The 18975-nt window shown below is 44.5% G+C and overlaps 1 protein-coding gene across 11 annotated transcripts in view; it reads right to left on the bottom strand.

The window, feature by feature from the left end:
• The window catches only part of TAF1 (TATA-box binding protein associated factor 1), a 98841-nt gene that overhangs the window by 54669 nt on the left and 25197 nt on the right, over positions 1-18975 (bottom strand). For 7 of the 11 annotated variants that reach the window (XM_077989558.1, XM_077989561.1, XM_028842257.2 and 4 more), the window contains exons 19-28: positions 17649-17798; positions 17373-17492; positions 16877-17052; positions 16109-16287; positions 12960-13173; positions 11717-11882; positions 8408-8619; positions 3768-3876; positions 2771-2869; positions 2301-2478 (exon numbers count right to left, since the gene is read on the bottom strand). In XM_077989558.1, coding sequence (XP_077845684.1) covers positions 2301-2478; positions 2771-2869; positions 3768-3876; positions 8408-8619; positions 11717-11882; positions 12960-13173; positions 16109-16287; positions 16877-17052; positions 17373-17492; positions 17649-17798 — 1603 coding nt within the window. The remainder of the gene's footprint in view (positions 1-2300; positions 2479-2770; positions 2870-3767; positions 3877-8407; positions 8620-11716; positions 11883-12959; positions 13174-16108; positions 16288-16876; positions 17053-17372; positions 17493-17648; positions 17799-18975) is intronic. The other 4 variants (XM_077989559.1, XM_077989556.1, XM_077989560.1 and 1 more) reach the window with 1 other exon arrangement.

Below are 18975 nucleotides of genomic sequence, written 5' to 3'. Positions count from 1 at the left end.
TGTAGGTTAGAAGTGCCCCTAAAGGTAAAGTAATCTTCCTCCTTTTTTTCTTTTTCTTTTTTTTTTTTTTTTTTGAGACGGAGTCTCGCTCTGTCACCCAGGCTGGAGTGCAGTGGCCGGATTCAGCTCACTGCAAGCTCCGCCTCCCGGGTTCACGCCATTCTCCTGCCTCAGCCTCCCGAGTAGCTGGGACTACAGGCGCCTGCCACCTCGCCCGGCTAAGTTTTTGTATTTTTAGTAGAGACGGGGTTTCACTGTGTTAGCCAGGATGGTCTCGATCTCCTGACCTCGTGATCCGCCCGTCTCGGCCTCCCAAAGTGCTGGGATTACAGGCTTGAGCCACCGCGCCCGGCCTTTTTTCTTTTTTTTTAATACATGTGCAGGATGTGCAGATTTGTTACATAGGTAAACGTGTGCCATGGTGGTTTGCTGCACACATCAACCCATCACCTCATCATTAAAAAAACATTTTTTAAAGCTATTTAAACACTATAGGCCTGCATGTTCATCTGGAAAATGAGGGTTATAACAGTACCCATTTTAAAGATTTCTTAAGGTGAAATAAAGAAAATCATGGGCCGGGTGCGGTGGTTCATGCCTGTAATCCTAGCACTTTGGGAGGCTGAGGGCAGATCACGGGGTCAGGAGTTCAAGACCAGCCTGGCCAACATGGAGAAACCCCGTCTCTACTAAAAATACAAAAATTAGCCACGTGTGGTGGTGGGCGCCCGTGATCCCTGCCACTCGGGAGGCTGAGGCAGGAGAACCGCTGGAACTCAGGAGGCGAAGGTTGCAGTGAGCCGAGATGGCGCCACTGCACTCCAGCCTGGGCGACAGAGCAAGACTCCATCTCAAAAGAAATAAAATAAAAAGAGGTAATATAAGTTGGCCCAGAAATATAGGAAAGAAAGGCATCCCAGAGAGAGAGCAAAGACTGCAAAGTCATGAAGAAATGACAGGGGATATTTTGTGAAATATAATGCTGAGTGTGGCAGGGGTTGATAGTGGGTATGGGAGCCAGTCATTGGAGATGGAAAGTAGATAAATGGGTTGGGCCTGCTTCTGAAAGGTTTTAAAATTCACATAGTACTATCCCATGTTTACAGATGAGAAAACTGAGGAGGGTATGAGAAGTTAAATAACTTGTCTATGGTAACTCAATTAGTAAGTGCCAGAGCCATGATTTACACTCTATCTGTACTCTGAATCCCTACATTTATATATGTGAATCTGTGCTCAAGGACGCAAACGGAAACCAGAAAACCTTATCCTTTACATGCAGAAGCTATACTGTTTCCTCTTTTTAAGACATAGCAACAGGCCAGGTGCAGTGGCTCATGCCTGTAAACCCAGCACTTTGGGAGGCCGAGGTGGTCAGATCAGTTGAGCTCAAGAGTTTGAGACCAACCTGGGCAACATGGCGAAACCCTGTCTCTACCAAAAAAATACAAAAATTAGCATGGCATGGTGGCAACCACCTGTAGTCCCAGCTACTCGGGAGGCTACTGGGCAACAGGAGTGAAACCCTGTCTCATAAGGGGAAAAAAAAAGACAAACAGATTTCTTCCCCTTTGTCTTCTCAGTTTTTGAGCAAAGTGAACATATAACGGCGCCTCTAACAAATTTGTAGACCAAATAGAAGATTCAGACACAGCAAACATGGTCCCAAGTGCATACCCTACACAGGTTCCATCCACACTGAATGTCCCTCTTTTCTACTAACCTAGGACCACCTCTTCCACTACTTTCCATGGAACTGTTTCATTGCAACGGACAGACTCCAAATTCTCCAGAGGATGTAAGAATTAAACAGTGGGAATAAAAAGAAGTGACATTAGGCTGGGCGCAGTGGCTCATGCCTGTAATCCTGGGAGGCTGAGGTGGGTGGATCATGAAGTCAGGAGTTAGAGACAAGCCTGACCAACATGGTGAAACCCTGTCTCTACTAAAAATACAAAAATTAGCCGGGCATGGTGGCGCGTGCCTGTAATCCCAGCTACTTGGGAGGCTGAGGCAGGAGAATCGCTTGAACCGAGAGGCGGAGGTTGCAGTGAGCCAAGATTGTGCCACTGCACTCCAGCCTGGGCAACAGAGAGACTCCAACACCCACTCCCCGCAAAAAAAGAAGTGATATTTATTAAATGACTGAAAATGTGCATTACCTGATTTTCATACCCACAAATGAATGCACAAATACACTGTAGTCCTCTCAGTCCAATCTAGTCTGAATTTAGGCCCAGTAAGGAATAAATAAAGATCTGAACAGTGACCTTTGCAATCACAGAACATTTGATTCTTACCATTGTAGGTTGCACTATTTTTCACAATTAGCTCCAGATGCTCTCTGAACTCTTCCCGAGATGGGTAGAGGCGTTTACGCACATTTTCGCGGAGAGTTTGTAGGTCCATTGGCCGAGTGATGATTTTGTAGTAGTCCTTTACAACCTTTGCATTGACTGGAGTGTGGAAAGGGTATGTCTGCAAACAAGGGCCGGAACCATACATCAGCAAAGAACATTTGCCAGAGCCAATTCCTGAAGATTCTCACATCTTACCTATCTACCTGGCTATCAACTCTGAAAGGAATCTTTCTAGGTGGAGCAGGTCTGTTTCCTCTACTGAACTGCTTAAACAAACAAAAAAACTAAATCCCCAAAAATTAGGCATTCCAGTTACCTAAATCTATAGATTACTGCCCTCTACTGGAAATCACAGACAGAACAAAGGGATTTGACACCCCTACTATAGATATCCAACGCAATGAACTCACATTCGGAAGATCTCTCATGTCATTGATGATAGACTCCAAGATGGATGACAGCGTCACCATAGGATCTGTGCGGCGCCGGTGGATGGACTTATGAGGTCTCTAAGAAGAAACATGAAATCAGAATGCTTCCTCAGACCAAAAAAAATCCACATTCTGTCCAGGCACGGTAGCTCATGCCTGTAATCCCAGCACTTTGGGAGGCCGAGGTGGACGGACCACTTGAGGCCAGGTGTTCAACACCAGCCTGAATAACATGGCGAAGCCCCATCTCTACTAAAAATACAAAAATTAGCTGGGTGTGGTGGCACATGCCTGTAATCCAAACTACTCAGGAGGCTGAGGTGGGAGGATCACTTGAGCCTGGGAGGCAGAGGTTGCAGTGAGCCAATATCACACCACTGCACTCCAGCCTGGGTAACAGAGCGAGACTCTATCTCAAAAAAAAAAAAAAAAAAGAAAAAATCCGCCAAGCACGGTGGCTCACACCTGTAATCCCAGCACTTTGGGAGGCCAAGGCGAGTAGATTGTGTATCAGCTGGGCATGGTAGCTCATGCCTATAATCTCAGCACTTTGCGAGGTGGAGGCGGGCAGATCACCTCAGATTACCTGCGGTCAGGAGTTCAAGATCAGCCTGGTCAATACGGCAAAACCCCATCTCTACTAAAAGTATGAAAATTAGGTGGTGTGTGCCTGTAATCCCAACTACTTGGGAGGCTGAGGCAGGAGAATTGCTTGAACCTGGGAGGTGGAGGTTCCAGTGAGCCGAGATCGTGCCACTGGACTCCAGCCTGGGCAACAGAGTGAGATTCCGTCTCAAAAAAAAAATCCACATTCTCTAACTAGACAAACATATTTTAGAAATCTTATAATGAACAGTACACATAATTCTCAGGGCAAGGCAAATGGAGAATCTAAGGCTGTCAGAGCCATGGCATATACGGTTAGGGGAATCAATGAGAACCCACCTAATCAGAAGGAAGCAATGCACATACTCACATTCAAATAGTCACAATGAACAGTGGTTCCAACTCTCCGTTTCTTCTTTGGAGGAAGCTGCTGTTTAGGAAATTTGAGAACCAGAGATTTTCTGCGAACCTCATCCGCACTGTAATCAAAACACTTTAGTAAGATACAGCCCCTATTTCTAGTTCCCAGGGAAAAAAAACCAACTGTAATAAAAAAAAGTCCAAGGTACCTAAGCATGAGCTTAGGGAGGAAAAAGCCAAACCAAAGGCCAGACATCCACCTTCAGATCAGGCAAGCCCTCATAGGCTCTCCAAGTTAATAAATAACTAGGCAAGTCACAACTTTACCTCAGTTTCCTATTGGGAAGATAAGGAAACCAGGCTAAAGAATTTTAAGAATCCTTCCAGTTCCAACATTCTATCTTTTTCTTTGAGACGTAGTTTCACTCGTCTCCCAGGCTGGAGTACAATAGCGCAATGTCAGCTCACTGCAACCTCCACCTCCCAGGCTCAAGTGATTCTCCTGTCTCAGCCTCCCAAGTAGCTGGGATTACAGGAGCCCACCACCATGCACAGCTAATTTTTGTATTTTTAGTAGAGGCAGGGTTTCGCCATGTTGGTCAGGCGAGTCTCGAACTCCTGACCTCAGGTGATCCACCCGCCTTGGCAAACCAAAGTGCTGGGATTACAGGTGTGAGCCATCGTGCCCAGCCCCAGCATTCTATCTTAAAAGGCTAGGAAACCTAACTCATTCAGAATGGAAACAAGAAATTTAAAACTGGTTTGAAAAAAGAAAACAAACTAGTTTGGGCTTCCCTCAATTATTAAAGCTCATTCACCTTCTTCTCTTCCACTTTAAGGGACCATGGTATCACATTTTCTTCTTCTTCATTTTTTAAATTTAAAAACTGCTTTTTCAGTAATAGAGACAGGATCTCACTATATTGCCTAGGCTGGTCTCGAACTCCTGAGCTCAAGTGATCCTCCCACCTCCCAAAACGCTGGGATCATAGGCATGAGCCACCACGTCTGGCCCATCTTCCTCTTCTAATGTGCTTCAAAAAACAATGACTATTACAAATATTAATAATTAAATCAACAAGGATGGAGGCTGGGTGTGGTGGCTCACGTCTATAATTTCAGCACTTTGGAAGGCCAAGGCAGGCAGATTGCCTGAGCTCAGGAGTTCAAGACCAGCGTGACCAACATGGCGAAACCCCATCTCTACTAAAAATACAAAAATTAGCCAGGCGTGATAGAACGCATCTGTAGTCCCAGCTACTTGGGAGGCTAAGGCAGGAGAATCACTTAAACCCAGGAGGCAGAGGTTGCAGTCAACTGAGATCGCACCACTTCACTCCAGCCTGGGCAACAGAGCGAGATTCCATCTCAAAAAATAAAATAAATCAACAAGGATGGGAAAAGGAACCCCAAACTAAACACAAACAGAAATAAATGACTCTAACTGTATCAAATTGATTTCTTAAATTACACACAAAAAAAGAAGTGATTCAAATATGTTTCGAATACCCTAACTATACCTCAGCGGCATGTAGTCCAAGAAAAATAAACTATGAAAAACATCTTGAATCTACTTTATGGGTTTGTTGGTGGTAGTGGTATTATTATAGTAATTCTGAAACTATTTTGTACCTATCATAGGATAGAGTAAATTTCTCAATATATTGATTTCTAAGTAAACATATAGAGAAATTAAGTTATTTCTTGAGAATGGAGACAAATATGAAATGAGGGAAGATGAGGAAAAAAAGATCTATAAACTAAATTGGAGGTATCAGTATAAAGTTGTAATTTAAAATACATGTATATCAGCTGGGCATAGTAGCTCATGCCTATAATCTCAGCACTTTGGGAGGTGGAGGCAGGCGGATCACCTCAGGTCGGGAGTTCAAGAGCAGCCTGACCAACAGGGAGAAACCCTGTCTCTACTAAAAATACAAAATTAGCAGGGCAAGGTGGCACGTGCCTGTAGTCCTTTACTCAGGAGGCTGAGGCAGGAGAACTGTTTGAACTGGGGAGGCGGAGGTTACACTGAGCCAAGATGGTGCCACACTGCAGCCTGGGAGACAGAGCAAGACTCCGTCTCAAGAAGAAAAAGGAACCTGGGCTCTTGGAGAAATGGCTGACTCCAGGTATAGGATAGGAAAATTTGAAAGAGAGCTTTTAACATCTTGTGCCAGAAGGCTGGGATTGGTGGCTCACGCCGGTAATCCCAGCACTTTGAGAGGCCCGGGCGGGCGGATCACGAGTTCAGAAGTTTGAGAACAGCCTGGCCAACAAGGTGCAAACCCATCTCTACTAAAAACACAAAAATTAGCCAGATGTGGTGGCACAAGTCTGTAATTCCAGCTACTTGGGAGGCTGAGACAGGAGAATCCCTTGAACCTGGGAGGCAGAGGTTTCAGTGAGCCGAGATTACGCCACCACACTCTAGTCTGGGCAACGGAGCAAGACTTCGCTGAGACGGAAACAAAAACATCTTGTGCCAGAAAGCAAGGAAGTTCTCAAATATTTATAGGGTCGTTTAAAAAAAAGAAAAAAAAAGAAAAAAAAAAAAAACAGGATCTGGCTTGAGGGAGTCAAATTTGGGACACTATGTTGGAAAGGGAGAGTAGAAAGCTCTTTTTTATAGAAAAATGTTAGCTAATGTTGAAGAAATGCTAGAATTAGAAAAATTACCATTTTTGAACCCCCACTGAAATAATTGAATAAAGCAATGGTCATCAACTGATGCTAAAACTATTAAAAGATTGTCAGGGAACAGGATATTCACCAACATGTTAATTACAAAGAAAAAACATACTTTATTAAAGGATCTGAGGATCACCACTTTAGCAAGATGATCAAAACAGTGGGAAAATCTGACATTACATGCTTGCTGATATGGTATAGTAAGTATATCACCCAGATATGACATTAAATGTCTTGCCAACAACATTTAATTGGAATCTGATCAATGAGAGAACAGACAATTCCAGAATGTGGAATATTTTGAGACAACTGGCCTGGAATTTTCAAAAAATGCATGTCATGAAAAACATAAATGGGGCTGGGTGCAGTGTCTGATGCCTATAGTCCCAGCACTTTGGGAAGCTGAGGCAGGAGGACTGCTTGAGCCCCGGAGTTTGAGACCAGCCTGGGCAACACGGCAAAATCCTGTCTCTACAAAAAATACAAAAATTAGCCAGGTGTGGTACTGCACGCCTGTAGTCCCAACAACTGTGGATGCTGAGGTGAGAGGATGACTTAAACCTGGGAGGCAGAGGTTGCAGTGAGCTGAGATCATGCCCCTGCCCCTGCACTCCAGCCTGGGTAACAGAACCAGACCCTATCTCAAAAAAAAAAAAAAAGAAAAATATAAAAGGTAGGGAAAACCATTCTAGATTAAGAGAGATTCAAAATATATTTAATGTTTGAACTGGGAATGAATCCAGAACTGGGGACAGAGGAAATAAAGGACACTGAGACAAGTGGGGAAGACTGAATGAGATCTGAATATTATATATTATTACATTAATGTTAACTTTCTTAGGAGTGAAATATGATGCCTACAACTTAGTTCCAAATGATTCAGGGGAAAAAAAAAAAAGTTTTAGGTATATAAAGATGAAGCAAATGTGACAAAATGTTAACAATTAGTGATTTTAAAGGAATCATATACTACATTCTTTCAACTTTTCTGTAGGTTTGCCATTTTCAAACTAAAAAGTTAGGAGAAAGAACTTTACAACTTCTTCATTTTATTATCTATTAAAGTCTCTGAGGGCAAGACACAAGTATAAGCACAGTTTCTATGTCTCTTCCATCCTTTATTAGAACACTACAAGGCCGGGCATGGTGGCTTACGCCTGTAATCCCAACGCCTGGGGAGGCCGAGGCTAGAGAATCACTTGAGGACAAGAGTTCGAGACCAGCACGGCCAACATGGCAAAACCCTGTCTGTACTAAAAATACAAAAATTAGGCCGGGCATGGTAATCCCAGCACGTCTGTAATCCCAGCACTCTGGGAGGCCAAGGTAGGCAGATCACTTGAGGTCAGGAGTTCAAGTCCAGCCTGGCCAACATAATGAAACCCCATCTCTACAAAAATACAAAAATTAGCCAGGTGTGGTGGTGTGCGCCTGTAATCCCAGCTACTCGGGAGGCTGAGGCATGAGAATCGCTTGAACCCAGGAGGCAGAGGTGGCAATGAGCCACTGCACTCTAGCCTGGGCAACAGAGCAAGACTTTGTCTCAAAAAAAAAAAAACACAACAATATTATGGACCTTGCAAATATTATTAAGTATCTAGAAGTAGAACAAGAAGAGATAACTAACATCTACTGAGCATCTACTATATGTCAGGCACTATCCTGTATGCTTTGTAATCTGTCTCATTTTATCTTCTTAACTATCCTGGTAAGGGTGGTTTTATTTTGTAACTAAGGAAACAGACTCAGAAGTTAGGCAGCATGCTCCGAAACAAGTGGTACAACCTAATGAGTGCTATAATTTTCAGTACTGGCAACAATAACTGAGGAAAAGCCATCAAAATTCCTGTTCCTTCAGTTCCATTTCAGAGAACACATCACATCTACCCCCACCAGCCACCAATAAAACCAAACTCAAATGAATCTGTCCCATAGCACTTCCTGCCTGGTATCTCTTACCTCTCAATTAGCTGTTTCCCCAAGACAATTTTGGTCCCTTCAACCTTGATAAGTTCTTCATTATCATTATGAATGACTGTCTTTTCCAACTCCTCCTCCTGCTCTTCTGTCATGGCAACAGGGTTGGAAGGTGGCGCATTTGTTTGATAATAGAGGGGGCAGAATTTGTTAGTCCTCATGTGTCCAATGGCACCACATGCTCCACATTTCAGCTGCAAAAGGAAAAGTATCAAACATGTCAGAGGTAAGTAGGCTGAAACATGTATCAGAGATAAGCAGGCAAGTTGTCCCTCAGTATATGTAGGGGATTTGTTCCAGGACCCCGAGTATACCAAAATCCACACATAGTGAAGCCCGTATATACAAAAAGCCAGCCCTCCATATACACAGGCTCCACATACCACGATCCACACATAAGTGGACCCGTGCAGTTCAAACCCATGTTGTTCAAAGCTCAACTATACATACAAGACGGGAAAAATAAAGTCAGCTTAAAAACTTTTGCTCTGGCCGGGCGCGGTGGCTCAAGCCTGTAATCTCAGCACTTTTTCGGGCGGATCACGAGGTCAGGAGATCGAGACCATCCTGGCTAACAGGGTGAAACTCCGTCTCTACTAAAAAATACAAAAAACTAGCTGGGCGAGGTGGCGGGCGCCTGTAGTCCCAGCTACTCAGGAGGCTGAGGCAGGAGAACGGCGTAAACCCGGGAGGCGGAGCTTGCAGTGAGCTGAGATCCGGCCACTGCACTCCAGCCTGGGTGACAGAGCAAGAGTCCATCTCAAAAAAAAAAAAAAAAAAAACTTTTGCTCTAATAGAATTGTTATGCACTGATCAATCAGAAGCCACTAGACAAAACTGCATGTATGGAAATGACACATGGAAAAAAAATGAAATCCAGAGACTAAACATTGCTTTAAAACTCAGGTAAGAAGAAGAAAGAGAAGATTTTCACTCCCAATTTAAGTTGTAAACTATGAAAATATTAAATATGCAGGAGACAAGCTGTTGGAAGCCTATCTACATTCAGCAGCATAATCAGCCTGCTGGGTGTATTCCCATTCTCTAGTCAAAACAAGAAAAACGTTCGATAACACCGAGTCTCCATCTCAGTTTTGCAGATGAGTAGCTCTGGTATCCTAGACCTTGGTTTCATCTGTAAAATGGGGCCAATACTGTATCACACTTATCTAACGCCACATACAAAAAGGAACATTAAAACACTTAATGACTTCAGTATGCGTTAAGAACAGCTCTTTATATCTGTTGAATATTTTATAGTTTATAAAGTGCTTCCCCTGAATTGCATCATTTAAAACAACAACACTGTGGATATATCATTTTATATTAGAGAAAACAAGTTTGGAGAGGTTAAGGTCACAGACCTATTAAATGGCAGAAACAGAACCTGAATTCAGATCTTCCGTTTCCAAGCTCATGGCTCTTTCCACTGTATGACAACTGCCTCATCTTAGGATGCTTATTACAATCACAGTAGTATCTGTGATCCTAAGTTATGGAAAACAACTTGTATGTTTTACTTTTGTTGCTTCTTTTAATATGTATAATATTTTAAAGGTACATATTTAAAAATATATATACACAATGTATACACACAGACAAGAGACATGAAAGTACATGTTAAAAAACCTACCAAACTTGGGCCAAGAGCAGTGGCTCATGCGTGTAATCCCACAACTTTGGGAGGCCAAGGTGGGAGGATCACTTGAAGCCAGGAGTTCGAGACCAGCCTGGCCAACATATTAAAACCCCGTCTTTACTAAAAATACAAAAAAATTAGCCGGGTATGGTGGTGCACACCTGTAATCCCAGCTACTCGGGAGGTTGAGGCACAAGAATCCCTTGAACCCGGAAGGCAGAGGCTGCATTAAGTGGAGATCACACCATTGCACTCCAGCCTGAGCGATAAACAGAGACTCTGTCTCTAAAACAAACAAACAAACAAACAAAAAACCCTACCAAACCTATCTCAACTCCTAGAAAATATTTCAGATAAAGAATAAGGCCAGGCTCAGTGGCTCATGCCTGTAATCCCAGCACTTTGGGAGGCCAAGGTAGGCAGATCATCTGAGGTCAGGAGTTCAAGTCCAGCCTGGCCAACATGGTGAAACCCCGCCACTACTAAAAATACAAAAATTAGCTGAGCGTGGTGGCAAGCGCCTGTAATCCCAGCTACTTGGGAGGCTGAGGCAGGAGAGTTGCTTAATGGGAAGGCAGAGGTTGCCGTGAGCCGAGATGGCACCACTGCACTCCAGCCTGGGCAGAGCAAAACTCCGTCTCAAAAAACAAATATTAGCCGGGCATGGTAGCACATGCCTGGTAGCACAGCTACTTGGGAGGCTGAGGCACAAGAATTGCTTACCAGGAGGCAGAAGTTGCAATGAGCTGAGATTGCGCCATTGCACTCCAGCCTGGGAAACAGAGTGAGACTCTGTCTCAAAAAAAAAACAAAAGAATAAATAACAAGCCTGGTGTGGTGGCTTACACCTGTAATCCCAGCACTTTGGGAGGTGGAAGCAGGCAGATCACCAAGTCAGGAGTTCGAGACCAGCCTGGCCAACATGGTGAAACCTCGTCTCTACTAAAAATATAAAAAATTAGCCAGGCATGGTGGCAGACACCTGTAATCCCAGCTATTCGAGAGGTTCTGGCAGGAAAATCGCTTGAACCCGGGAGGCAGAGGTTGCAATGAGCTGAGATTGCGCCACTGCACTCCAGCCTGGGAAACAGAGTGAGACTCTGTCTCAAAAAAAAAAAAAAAGAATAAATGACAAGCCAGGCATGGTGGCTCACGCCTGCAATCCCAGCACTTTGGGAAGTCAAGGTAGGAGGATCACTTGAGCTCAGGAGTTTGAGACTAGCCTGGGCAACATGGCAAAACCCCATCTCTACAAAATATACAAAAAGTATCCAGGTGTGGTGACATGTGCCTGTAGTCCCAGTTACTTGGGAGGCAGAGGTAGGAGGATGGCTTGAGCCCAGGAGGCAGAGGCTGCAGTGAGCCAAGATCGTGCCAGAGTGCTCCAGCCTGGGCAACAGAGCCAGACCCTGTCTAAAAAAAAAAAGAGAGAGAGAACAACAGCACCAGATTTGGTGTGGAATTGTCAATATCACCCACATTAGTACTGAGAACACCCCCAAGTAGTCACATCAATTCAAACCAGCTTTCCACAATATACTTCCCTCATTCCCAGTAAAGGAGGGTATCAAAAGAGGATGTCAAAAGCTAAAGGAAAAGGTATACTTTCTTCCTTTGCTCCATTAGCTGTAATTATACCACATTATACTTACTTTTAGGTCAGGACGCTCCTTCATTTTCTTGGGCTTCTTCTCAGGAGGACCCTTAAGCTTCTCCTTTTCCTGGTTCCGCTTAAGCCGCCTCAGTTGCTCTTGAATCCTCCGCCGTTCTTTTCGCATCTCTTCCCGATGTTGTTCATCAAAAAGGGCAAATTTTCGACTGAACAATGTGGGCAGCAGAGGAAGGACCGTAAGCAAACCTTAACCAAAAAGGCTATCGTAATAGCTAACATCTCAGGACTACAGTAATCCATTCAGGTTAATATAAAAGGGGCTACATGCCATTCCCATCTCCCTCCCTAGTCGGCCCTCCATTTGCAGAGGTAACTCTCTTAGAATAAGTCCTGAGTAATCTCTAAGATTTTTTTTTTTTGAGACGGAGTCTCCGTCTATCGCCCAGGCTGGAGTGCAGTGGCAAGATCTTGGCTCACTGCAACCTCTGCCTCCCGGGTTCAAATGATTCTCCTGCCTCAGCCTCCCGAGTAGCTGGGATTACAGGTGCGTGCCACCACATCCAGCTAATTTTTGTACTTTTAGTAGAGACGGGGTTTCACCATGTTGGTCAGGCTGGTCTTGAACTCCTGACCTCGTGACCCGCCCACCTTGGCCTCCCCAAGTGCTGGGATTACAGGCATGAGCGCCCGGCCAGTAATCTCTTAAGATTTTTGCAAACCAACCAATCAAAATGCAAAGGACTGAAATGGAACAAGACATGCCTTCATCTTGTGGCAAATACTGAATAGAATTTTCCCTGTAATTTGGCTCTATTCAAACCCAATCTAAAGGCAAGATAGTTCTCAATTACGGCAGAGTTCTAGAAATAACTGTGAAGAACCCTGTCACTAAAACTCAAGCACCCACCCCAATCACCATTCCCCACCATTACTATTCTCCCTAACACACTCAAAAGTGGTGAATTAGGCCAGGCGCCGTGGCTCATGCCTGTAATCCCAGCACTTTAGGAGGCTGAGGCAGGCAAATTGCTAGAGCCCAGGAGTTCAACACCAGCCTGGCCAACATGGCAAAACCCCATCTCTACTAAAAATACAAAAATTAGCTGGGCATGGTGGTGCACGTCTGCAATCCCAGCTACTCTGGAAGTTGAGGCACGAGAATCACTTGAACCCGAAAGATGGAAGTTGCAATGAGCCGAGATCACGCCGCTGCACTCCAGCCTGGGCCACAGAGCAAGACTCTGTCCTCAAAGAAAAAAAAGGAAGTGGTAAATCAAACTCACATGAATTCCTCATCTTTTGTAGTCCGTATGCGCACATAGGCATCAATGACAGCTGGTTTTCGGACTGTCTCACAGCGAACATACTCTTTCCCTTCTTCATCTCGAAACGTGCGATAAATCTTGAGACAGCGTCCAGTGGCAGAAGAGTTAAGGCTAGTCACGGAAGCTGTGTCATCATCTCTGTGATTGTTTCCTGATGCTGCTGAGCCTGCTGCTGCAAGGTAAGTAGAAAAGATTTCCAAACGTTCCCCTTATCTCCCAAATGATCAAAACGATCATTTTCTTGGGGTTGAGTGGAGATACCAAAACTCAACATGCCACAAAGAAACTATGGTTCTACAAAAAGCATCAAAGTCATCATCATCCCCAAGAATATGCTGATTTGTCCTTTCCTGACCTCATTTTAGGCACTGCCAATTTCCCCACTTTTTTTTTTTTTTTTGAGACAGGATCTCTCTCGCTCTGTTGCCCAGCCTAGAGTAGTGGTGCAATCTCGGCTCACTGCAACCTCCACCTCCCAGGCTCAATCCATCCTTCCAGCTCAGCCTCCTGAATAGCTGGGACTACAGGTGTGTACCACCACACCCAGCTAAATTTTTGTAGAGACGGGGTCTTGTCATGTTGCCCAGGCTGGCCTCTAACTCCTGGGCTCAAGAGATAGGCCAGCCTTGGCCTCCCAACATGCTGGGATTACAGGCCTAAGCCACACGCCCGGCCAATTTCCCAACTTTTATAAATACAAAAAGTTCTGAAAGAACCTCAAAGAACTACATGTTTGCTATAGGAGATAGAGAAGCAGATTCCTCTGAACAACAGTGCAAGAGAAAAGGCCAGGTAGGCAGTGGGTGATGATCACATTACAAATAAAAGCACGCAAGGCCGAGTACAGTGGCTCATGCCTATAATCCCAGCATTTGGGGAGGCTAAGGTGGGAGGATCGCTTGAGCCCAGGAGTTTGAGACCAGCCTGGTCAACAAAGGAAGACACTGTCTCTACAAATGCCTTTAACTAGCCAGGTATGGTGGTACACACCTGTGGTCCCAGCTACTCAGGAGGCTGAGGTTCTTGAGCCCAGGAGGTTGAGGCTGCAATAAACAAGCCATGGTTGCACCACTGCCCTCCAGCCTGGGCAACAGAACGAGACCCTGTTTCCAAAAAAAAAAGTACCCAAGCACGCAACTCAGGGGGAAAAATGGCACTACAAAAACAAGTTCCGAGTCTTAAAGCCTAACATATGCTTCTCAAACGTTAATATGAATAGGAATCACCTGGGGATCCTGTTCAAATGTAGGATTTTTTTTGGGTTTTTTGAGACAAGAGTTTTACTCTGTCGCCCAGGGCAGAGTTCAATGGCGCACTTTCAGCTCACTGCAACCTCTGCCTCCCAGGTTTGAGCGATTCTCCTGCCTCAGTCTCCCAAGTAGCTGGGATTACAGGCACCCACCATCATGCCCGGCTAATTTTTGTAGAGATGGGGTTTCACCATGTTGGCCAGGCTGGTCTTAAACTCCTGACCTCAGGTGACCTGCCCGCCTTGGCCTCCCAAAGTGCTGGGATTACAGGCGTGAGCCACCGCACCCAGCCACAAATGTAGGTTCTAATTTAGTAGATGTGGAGTGAGGCCTGAGATTCCACATTTCTAATTCCCAAATGATATAGATACTGTGTTTCAGGACTACACTAGAAAACACAGAAGACCACATTGGTGGAAGGGCTATATCACATTTTTACAAACCACCCAAAACAATGAAATTACACAAAACTTACACAGAAAAGAGGAAACAAAGGGAAGACTACTGTGACTGAGAAGTCATATAAATCTTCATCATCAGCCTTTATCCTCTCTTGCAATATCTACATTCAAGTTTTCAACTGCCTCTTTGACACGTATACTTCAAGGGTGTCAAAGGGACCTCAAACTCCACATACTACACATTCCCTTCCTAACTTCTTTGAGACAGGGTCTCACCCTGTCACCCAGGCTGGAGTGCAGTGGCGCAATCTCAACTCAATGCAACCTCTACCTCCCAGGCTCAAGTGATCCTCCCACCTCAGCCTCCCGAGTAGCTGGAATTATAGGTGCCTGCCACCACATCTAATTTTTGTATTTTCTGTAGAAACAGGGTTTCACCATGTTGCCCAGGCTGGTCTCAAACTCCTGGGCTCATGTGATCCTCTCACTTTGACCTCCCGAAGTGCTGGGATTACAGGCATGAGCCACCACGTCAGACCTTGAAATTCACTACTCTAATCAATGGTACCAACATCTTTCTAGTAATCTCAGAGTGAAATCTTAAGGTTGTCTTGATTTTCATCCTTAATGCCCTCCATATCCCAACTCAATTCAGGTCTTTATTATTCCTACCCTCAATTTCTACAATTTTAAAACTCTTTTCAGGGTCTAAGACTCCTTCTGAGGGTCTTCTGAAAGCCATGGATGTTCTCAGAAAATGCACATTTAAGGCCAGGCACGGTGGCTCATGCCTTTAATGCCAACACTTTGGGAGGCTGAGGCAGGCGGATCACTTTGAGCTCAAGAGTTCGAGACCATCCTGGGCAACATGGTGAAATCCCGTTTCTACAAAAAATACAAAAATTAGCCAGGCATGGTGGTATGCACCTATAGTCCCAGCTACTCAGGAGGCTGAGGCAGGAGGATCGTTTGAGCCTGGGAGGCGGGGGCTGCAGTAAGCTAAGATTGTACCAGTGCACTCCAGCCTGGGTGGCAGAATGAAACCCTGTCTCCAAAACAAAAAAATAATAAAATGCACATATGCATATTTTACACGTAATTTCAGAAGTTTCAAAGATAACTGCCTAAATTCATTTACAAATTCTGTATTAAAAACTCTTACCCTCTAGGATAAATGCACAAAAAGCTCATTTGAAGTACAGCACTGATAGCCCAGGCTTGGCCAGGCACCTGATACAGACAGAGGCAGTAGTGGAGTGGCATCATCTCTGAAATTTGTCCTCCACAGACAATCCTAGAGTCCAGATTGTGAAAAGCTTTCTACTTCATTCACAGACTTTTCTACATGCATCCTCTACATCTTCTGCCTCCAGATCTCCCTCAATTATAGTCTGCGGTTATTTAGGCTCCTTTTTAAATCCTCTTTTTTATCTGTCTGTGAAGCCACTATCCTCACCCAGTAGCATTCGCTGTAGTTCCTTCCGCTCCTGCTCCTCCCGTTCACGTGACAGCTGAGAGCTGGTTTTCTTGTTCTGCAACATGTTCTCAATGTTCTTTCCCATTTCTTCGAAGTCACTATCTTCAGCTGAGCTGCTGTCCGTGTCAGTTGATAAAACTTCAGTTGATGACAGAACCCTAAAAAGAGAAAAAGCAATGTGCAGAAAGAGCTAAAGAAATATGGTTGCAGGCAAAAGTAAAAAATTGGGAAATCAACCTTAAAAAGGCATACTCAAAATCCACTAAGACATGGGGCCCCTAACAGAAAAGCTTTACAAAGTTTTCCGACACATTTGGTCAACAAGACAAGTTTGAAAAACTATAGTAACTCTTTCAGAATTCCTGGAGACAATTTGATAAATAAATCAGCACACTGGTCATTTTTAACAGTGTATTAACGTCCTCTCACAACTAAACCTTTAGAAAAAAACTCCACCTGTCACCTGCTACCATTGTGCTGTTTGTTAGGCCCAAGTAGGCCATAAGAGTTGTCATGGAACCTAGAACACAAGACTAGCATCTCTTTCCATTCAAAAATTTTGCCAAGTTGGATTGAAGGAAATAGGTACTCTGGTGGTGGTATTACAAACAGATACTACCCTGACACGTCGGATATCTGACTACCTAGGTAGTCAAACTTTTAGGTGACCTCCTCTTTATTATGAAATAGTGCCTGGAACTCCTCCCCTTTCCAGCTTGGATTTTCTGCAGCACTAAAACGACCCACTTGTTCTGTAGGTCAAAGATGCGCTGACATTCCTCTTTGTAACGCTCTTGATGCTCAGCCACAGAAAACCTTGATCCGCGGGCAAATTTACTCATGGGCCCCTCTCCAGAACGAGCCTGTTCTGTTGACATTGTGCGCACCACATCAATCACTTCCCAGCGGGACAACTTTTTAATCTGCAAGACAAATAGCCACATACATATACATACGCACACACACACACACACACACACACATATATACACACAAAAATCATTCAGGGATTTCAAAGGACAAGCCAATGTACACAATTAGTTAGACCAAAAAAGAAAAATCATCCCAAAGCAGATTACATAGAAAGATAACTCCTGAAACAATATCTAAGACCTAGCTTACTATATCCTACTATACCCTACCATACAAAGTTACCCAGATAGTTCTATACATCTACCTCCTAGCAATTCCCTCTCTATACAAAGCCCCTAGTATCCTCTAAGTTTTCCACTTCCACACTCACCTCTTCCTCAGGCACACCAAATTTACGTAGAAGTTGCTTGGCATTTTTCAGGGAAAGGCGACGAAGGTCTGCATCTGTTCCTGTCACTGTCTTCTTCACTGGCTGCGGTTCTTTATCATCCTACCTCAAACCAAAAAAAGTGAGAATCCTAAAAACCTGAATTCCTTGTAAGTAGGAATCTAAGTCATTCTGCTAACTTAACTACATTCCAAGTCCTCCACTCACCCATTTCTTTCTCCCCTGACTTTCTCATTCTAGAAATAAACACAATCCCACCTTCTGCTGTGTTGGTTTGTTTGGAATCTTCACATAGGAGAATCCTTCACCACACCCTGTGGGATCTGCCACCCCAGTCACCTCTAGGAGACACTTGCCCTTCATGGCAGCAATGAAGGCCCTTGTGGTGTTCCAAGGAGCAGTGCGAACCTGAGATAAAGAAGAAGATTCTCAGGGCAGTGGGAAACATTTGTTCTACGTCTAGCCAATATCCACAAGAGTAAAATAATTACAAACTATTTCATGTTCCTTTTTTTCTAATGTTTAATTTTTGTGGGTTCGTGCTTTCTTAACTGTCCACAAAAATCAACAGTTAAGGCCGGGCGCGGTGGCTCAAGCCTGTAATCCCAGCACTTTGGGAGGCCGAGACGGGCGGATCACGAGGTCAGGAGATCGAGACCATCCTGGTTAACACGGTGAAACCCCGTCTCTACTAAAAAATACAAAAAACTAGCCGGCCGAGGTGGCGGACGCCTGTAGTCCCAGCTACTCGGGAGGCGGAGGCAGGAGAATGGCGTGAACCCGGGAGGCGGAGCTTGCAGTGAGCTGAGATCCGGCCACTGCACTCCAGCCTGGGTGACAGCGCGAGACTCCGTCTCAAAAAAAAAAAAAAAAAAAAAAAAAAATCAACAGTTAAATATAGCTACCTAGTGCTCAGTTCTCTTCTATCCTATGGTACAATACTTACAACATGATATTAAATAGAGGTCAAGAGCTCAGCCAGGATAAGGAGAAAAATAAAGAACAGTGGTATCCCTTCAGCCCCTTATCCCTTGGGCTTCAATAAGCATTCTTAAAGACAGTGTTTCCCTCATCTTCATGATGCTCAAAATTAGACTAATGACTACATTTGATTGTCCAACTGCTCAAATAGCTGTTTTAGAATGAAACCTATTTTCTCGAAATAGTCGATATGCTTGCATTCAAAGCACTGGCCCCCTATTCCAGTGACACTGAACCAAAGTCCATTCTATTTCTGCCACTGGTTTGGTCAAAAAGGTCTGTCCTCTCCTGTGACCCTGAATAGTGTTTACCAACCCCTGCAAAATTCTTAAAGAATTAAGCCAAGGGGTGAATGTGCCTGCCCACACAGACCAGTCAGGAGTACACATAAGGCCAGGTGCGGGGGCTCACACCTGTAATCCCAACACTCTGGGAGGCCGAGGCGGGCAGATCTCTTGAGGCCAGGAGTTCAAGACCAGCCTGGCCAACATGGTGAAATCCCATCTCTACTAAAAATACAAAAATTAGCCAGATGTGGTGGCGCACACCTATTGTCCCAGCTACTCAGAAGGCTGAGACACGAGAATAGATTGAACCCAGCAGG

This window comes from Macaca mulatta, chromosome X (genome assembly GCF_049350105.2).
Source record: "Macaca mulatta isolate MMU2019108-1 chromosome X, T2T-MMU8v2.0, whole genome shotgun sequence".
Lineage (NCBI taxonomy): Eukaryota > Metazoa > Chordata > Mammalia > Primates > Cercopithecidae > Macaca > Macaca mulatta.
Note: the sequence above shows the minus strand (reverse complement) of the source record. Positions and strands in the feature narration are given on the sequence as shown.